Here is a 6,575-nt window from a genome sequence, read left to right on the forward strand (position 1 = left end):
GAAATTTCCGGAACTGTCCAGTTAATTTTTCTTTCTTCATTTCTTCCCCTCATAGGAGCAATAGCGAGTCTCTAATATCACTGGCATGATGTGCTTGCTACAGGTGAACAGTAGGCACTGAACTGGTCTTGCACCATATAGGCTGTATTCAATAAATGGGAGGTCCATAATCTGAGAAAGGAAACAATGAATCAAGAAACTAAAACCCAGGTGCACATCTGCGGCACCTAGGGAGTGTACGTGCACACTATCTTGTTCCTGCCTCTTGCCATCTCAGAGGTATGGCGACCACAGACAAAAAAGAGTTATCTCCCTTACCTTCTAGAAATTTCCGGAACTGTCCAGTTAATTTTTCATTCTTCATTTCTTCCCCTCATAGGAGCAACAGCGAGTCTCTAATATCACTGGCATGATGTGCTTGCTACAGGTGAACAGTAGGCACTGAACTGGTCTTGCACCATATAGGCTGTATTCAATAAATGAGAGGTCCATAATCTGAGAAAGGAAACAATGAATCAAGAAACTAAAACCCAGGTGCACATCTGCGGCACCTAGGGAGTGTACGTGCACACTATCTTGTTCCTGCCTCTTGCCATCTCAGAGGTATGGCAACCACAGACAAAAAAGAGTTATCTCCCTTACCTTCTAGAAATTTCCGGAACTGTCCAGTTAATTTTTCATTCTTCTTTTCTTCCCCTCATAGGAGCAATAGCAAGTCTCTAATATCACTGCCATGATGTGCTTGCTACAGGTGAACAGTTATCTCCCTTACCTTCTAGAAATTTCCGGAACTGTCCAGTTAATTTTTCATTCTTCATTTCTTCCCCTCATAGGAGCAACAGCGAGTCTCTAATATCACTGGCATGATGTGCTTGCTACAGGTGAACAGTAGGCACTGAACTGGTCTTGCACCATATAGGCTGTATTCAATAAATGGGAGGTCCATAATCTGAGAAAGGAAACAATGAATCAAGAAACTAAAACCCAGGTGCACATCTGCGGCACCTAGGGAGTGTACGTGCACACTATCTTGTTCCTGCCTCTTGCCATCTCAGAGGTATGGCGACCACAGACAAAAAAGAGTTATCTCCCTTACCTTCTAGAAATTTCCGGAACTGTCCAGTTAATTTTTCATTCTTCATTTCTTCCCCTCATAGGAGCAACAGCGAGTCTCTAATATCACTGGCATGATGTGCTTGCTACAGGTGAACAGTAGGCACTGAACTGGTCTTGCACCATATAGGCTGTATTCAATAAATGGGAGGTCCATAATCTGAGAAAGGAAACAATGAATCAAGAAACTAAAACCCAGGTGCACATCTGCGGCACCTAGGGAGTGTACGTGCACACTATCTTGTTCCTGCCTCTTGCCATCTCAGAGGTATGGCGACCACAGACAAAAAAGAGTTATCTCCCTTACCTTCTAGAAATTTCCGGAACTGTCCAGTTAATTTTTCATTCTTCTTTTCTTCCCCTCATAGGAGCAATAGCAAGTCTCTAATATCACTGGCATGATGTGCTTGCCGCGTACAGGTGAACAGTTATCTCCCTTACCTTCTAGAAATTTCCGGAACTGTCCAGTTAATTTTTCATTCTTCATTTCTTCCCCTCATAGGAGCAACAGCGAGTCTCTAATATCACTGGCATGATGTGCTTGCTACAGGTGAACAGTAGGCACTGAACTGGTCTTGCACCATATAGGCTGTATTCAATAAATGGGAGGTCCATAATCTGAGAAAGGAAACAGTGAATCAAGAAACTAAAACCCAGGTGCACATGTGCGGCACCTAGGGAGTGTACGTGCACACTATCTTGTTCCTGCCTCTTGCCATCTCAGAGGTATGGCGACCACAGACAGACACACAGACACACAGACACACAGACAGACACTCTCTTTTATTATATGTATAGATAGATTCAATTCCTACTTACATGGTTTTTATAGAATGAGTTACCTCCCTTTCTTGAGAAAATTCCAGATAATTGACCTGCAGGTTCAACTGATCATGCTACACCCGTAGATGCGATGTGTTGGTGTGATAAGAGTTACCTCCTGTCCATGGATAACAAAGCACGAGTTACCTCCCTTAGCTTCTAGAAATTTCTCGAACTGTCCAGTTAATTTTCTTTCTTCATTTCTTCTCCTTATAGGAGCCATACAGAGTCTCTAATATGCCTGGCATAGTGTGCTTACTACATGTGAACACCAGGCACTGAACTGGCCTTGCATTATATAGGCTGTATTCAATAAATGGGAGGTCCATAATCTGAGAAAGGAAACAATAAATCAAGAAACTAAAACCCAGGTGCACATCTGCGGCTCCTAGGGAGTGTGCATGCACGACATCGTCTTCCTGCCCCCTCCCTTCTCGGAGCTTTGGCGATCACAGACAGACACACACACACAGACAGACAGACACTCTCTTTTATTTATATGTATAGATAGACTAGCAGTTAAGCCCGGCTTCGCCCGGGAGTAAGCGGAGCCCTGTAGCAATTTAAGACGCTCGCTATCCCATTATCATTAGCTTTACCTCCTTTGTTTGGATACAAAAAAAGAGTTATCTCCCTTACCTTCTAGAAATTTCCGGAACTGTCCAGTTAATTTTTCTTTCTTCATTTCTTCCCCTCATAGGAGCAATAGCGAGTCTCTAATATCACTGGCATGATGTGCTTGCTACAGGTGAACAGTAGGCACTGAACTGGTCTTGCACCATATAGGCTGTATTCAATAAATGGGAGGTCCATAATCTGAGAAAGGAAACAATGAATCAAGAAACTAAAACCCAGGTGCACATCTGCGGCACCTAGGGAGTGTACGTGCACACTATCTTGTTCCTGCCTCTTGCCATCTCAGAGGTATGGCGACCACAGACAAAAAAGAGTTATCTCCCTTACCTTCTAGAAATTTCCGGAACCTGTCCAGTTAATTTTTCATTCTTCATTTCTTCCCATCATAGGAGCAATAGCAAGTCTCTAATATCACTGGCATGATGTGCTTGCTACAGGTGAACAGTTATCTCCCTTACCTTTTAGAAATTTCCGGAACTGTCCAGTTATTTTTTCATTCTTCATTTCTTCCCCTCATAGGAGCAATAGCGAGTCTCTAATATCACTGGCATGATGTGCTTGCTACAGGTGAACAGTAGGCACTGAACTGGTCTTGCACCGACCACAGACAGACACACACACACACACACAGACAGACAGACACTCTCTTTTATTTATATGTATAGATAGATGTATAATAATGTAATGTAAATCGGCACTTTACCGTAATACAATTTATGCATGAAAATGGCTTTGTTTAACTTGAGATGCTTTTCCACTCCAGTGGAAGAAAGTTAAGCATTTTTAATTTCAGAGAGAGAGAGAGAGAGAGAGAGAGAGAGAGAGAGAGAGAGAGAGAGAGAGAGAGGGAGGGAGAGAGGGAGAGAGAGAGTCAGCAGTGACAAAGAAACACATTTAGCTTTAAAGCTTGCACATGTTGGTGAATTTTCAACAAATGTTATGTGTCGAGTACACAAATATGTAAAGTCTTATAGACAGGTGTAACCTTGAACCAACCTTGAACCAAGTCAAGTTTTATTCCAATAAAACCCCGTGAGGGTACATGGAAAATTAAAAAACACAATAAAAACACATTTCATTCAACACCAAATAAAAGGAACTCAGTAAAACAAAAAGAAATCAGACTATGTACAGAAAAGGGAGTTGAGGGGTGAGGGAGAGCAAAAACAATACAAGAAACAATTCAACAATAATAATAATAATAATAATAATAATAATAATAATAATAATAATAATAATAATAATAATAATAATAATAATAAAACACACAAAGTAATTACATACATTTCTTTACTATGGGAAATGGGGGGAAGGGGGAGGGGGGGGGGGTGATGGGTGAGTTAACATAAGGACAAAGATACTATTACAAACAACACAAAACAGATAACGGAGTATAAAGCTAAAAGAGAATTAAATTTTACTCGCTTCTCAAACAGTCCATGACAAGTGTCATGAACTTTGCGAGTTTTAGCAATAAACTCTTTTTTGTAGTGGAAAAAAGCTCTCTGAATTTAACTGAATTGGGGCGGGCATAATAATAGCACCGTAACAACTGTTTTCTATAATTGGTAAAAAAAGGACATACAAAAATATAATGGAACTCGTCCCCAAGGTCACCTGATGAACATTTGTGACAGATTCTGTCTTGTCTGGGAATACTAAGAGTCCTACCTTTTTGTATAGGCAATTTATGATTCAGTGTTCTAAATTTTAAAACAGCGTTTGCTAAATTAACCGGCAGGATGGACAAGTACTTTTCAAACTCAAAATTCTCTTTATACATTCTATAATTATAATAAAACTCATTGTTATTTATTTCTGAATGCCAGGTTTGGACAAATTGGTCTTGTAGCCTATTTTTCATCAGTGCTTTGAAAGTATTAAAATAACCACCATCCGTTACATTATCGATAGTTTGATTGTGCCAAAAATCACTAAAGCCTAACTCATTTAGAACACCATGGACAGAAAGCAAAAATTTTGACTTGTATACACCAGATTCATACATTTTAAACAAAAAACGATATGTCACACAAGAAAGTTTGTCAGAACCATTTGAAAATGCAAGTTTGTACCAAAAATTCAACATACGACATTTCGCTTGAATACTTACAGGGAACTGACCTAATTCACCCAAAACCATGTTTGTTGGTGTTGATTTGCCAACTTTCAAAATCATCTTAAAAAATCGTATCTGTAATTTGTTAGCTAGATCAGACATGTAAGGGCACCATACTTCAGAACCGTAAAGTAAAATAGGGACCACAGTTTTTTCAAAGAGGTCAATTTGGACATCAAGAGGCAAAAACAGTTTTCTAGTTTTACGTAATAAAGCAAACATGGCCTTGGAGGCACGGTCATACAAATTCTTCTGTGCAACAGAAAATTTACCATTGTAGCTAAACTAATATTCATTCCCGCCTCTCCGCCACACCCATACCCCATGCGCTCTGTCCTTCCTCAACCCATCTTTTCAGTCCTTTTAATTGTCTGTGCATTGGATGTAAACAAACCATGCAGGTAGTTTGGTGCAATAATTTCACGCAAAGATAATTGCTAGAGCCGAAAATACTCTGTGTTTTTATGCCTTTGAGTTCAACAATGCACATGTGTTTTTGTCATTTCACATCTCATCCTTATCTAAAGACATCCGGTGTTGCAGCTGCAGTTTCCAGCGTTATTTTCGCCCTCGTTTCTTTCAGTCTAAAAATTCACAGACAGCACCTGTCTAGGTGTACACGCTCTTGCATATTTGCAAATTACATTTACTTATCAGCGCTGATTGTTGAAGCTGGGAGAAATGAATTTGCTTTTTCATTGAACTCGAAAGTCAGAACCAAAACACTCTTTACAATCTCTGTGCGTTCAATCAGTGGATGATTAGAATCCACACTGTCCGGTGTCCATTCACTTCAAAATCAGAACTAATATGTAAGCGATTACTCACCATACAGGGCAAGCACTTTGAGGTACAATATCTTCCCATCAGAACCCTTAATATCCGCATTGAATAAATATTCACAAAATTCGGCTCATAGTCTTCTTCCTCAGTTGTGTAATCAAAAATCACGTCATTCAATGTTTTCCACTTCGTCACCTGTTGATGACGTGATGTTCGAAGGACAGCCGTGTGTTCCGCTAGTCTTGGTCAACAAGACCCGTCGAGGAAAATAAGTTTTGATTAGATGATGAATTCAAACTGATCGTCATTGTCATCGTCGTTGTCGTCGTGGATCGTTGTCGTCGTCGGTAGTTGTTTTTATTGTTGTCGTATTTGTTGTTGCTGTTGTTGTTGCTGTTGTTGTTGTTTTTGTGTGTCTGCTTATTTTGTTGTTGTCTGCAGTGTGCCTAAAAGGCTATGGCTGGTACTGTGGTAGGCAATGCACACGACAGTGTGAAGCTTTTCAGAGTGCAGGCAGAAAGTTGATGCTATTTCATTTTACTTTGCAACTGACATGTATGTTCGTTGCAACGATTCATATTTGAACCGATGCCAAATACCTTTTACATACACATTTTGAAAGTAGATTTTTTGGTTTCGTTATAAGTTTACACGCGTGTCCGAGGCAAAACTATCACAAATACACAGTCCTTCCTGTGTTAAAGGAAAAGTCCAAGGTTTTTAGATATCCCCAAAAACTTGAAAATCGAATGCCAAATGTTACAAACATCTCTGGAAAAATATTTTTTTAAATTGAAAAATAATTTAAGTTATTGAGACATCCCAGTGCACTAAGGGATTTATAGAGCAAATCGAGAAAATTCATTATTGAACGAAGCGCATAGCGCTGAGTTCAATAATTATTTTCGAGATTTGCTCTATAAATCCCTTAGTGCACTGGGATTGTTTCAATAACGATATTGTCAGTACCGCCATAGAAAAAAGAAGATTCCAAACGCACATTTTGCAATGCGCATTTGAATAGGCATAACTGTGTGGTCAGGTCGTGCACAGTAAAGATCTACTTTTGTGTGGGCCGGTGTCTCAAGTGTGTCGTGCTTTC

At 39.8% G+C, this 6,575-nt stretch overlaps 1 protein-coding gene across 2 annotated transcripts in view; it reads right to left on the reverse strand.

The window, feature by feature from the left end:
* The window catches only part of LOC138960376 (protein kinase C beta type-like), a 71,483-nt gene extending 65,854 nt beyond the window's left edge, over positions 1-5,629 (reverse strand). For both annotated transcript variants that reach the window (XM_070332273.1, XM_070332274.1), the window contains exon 1: positions 5,519-5,629. In XM_070332273.1, coding sequence (XP_070188374.1) covers positions 5,519-5,578 — 60 coding nt within the window. In that variant the 5' untranslated portion in view covers positions 5,579-5,629. The remainder of the gene's footprint in view (positions 1-5,518) is intronic.
* Between the last annotated feature and the right edge of the window lie 946 nt (positions 5,630-6,575).

This window comes from Littorina saxatilis, linkage group LG2, assembly GCF_037325665.1.
Source record: "Littorina saxatilis isolate snail1 linkage group LG2, US_GU_Lsax_2.0, whole genome shotgun sequence".
In the NCBI taxonomy this organism is placed as follows: Eukaryota; Metazoa; Mollusca; class Gastropoda; order Littorinimorpha; family Littorinidae; genus Littorina; species Littorina saxatilis.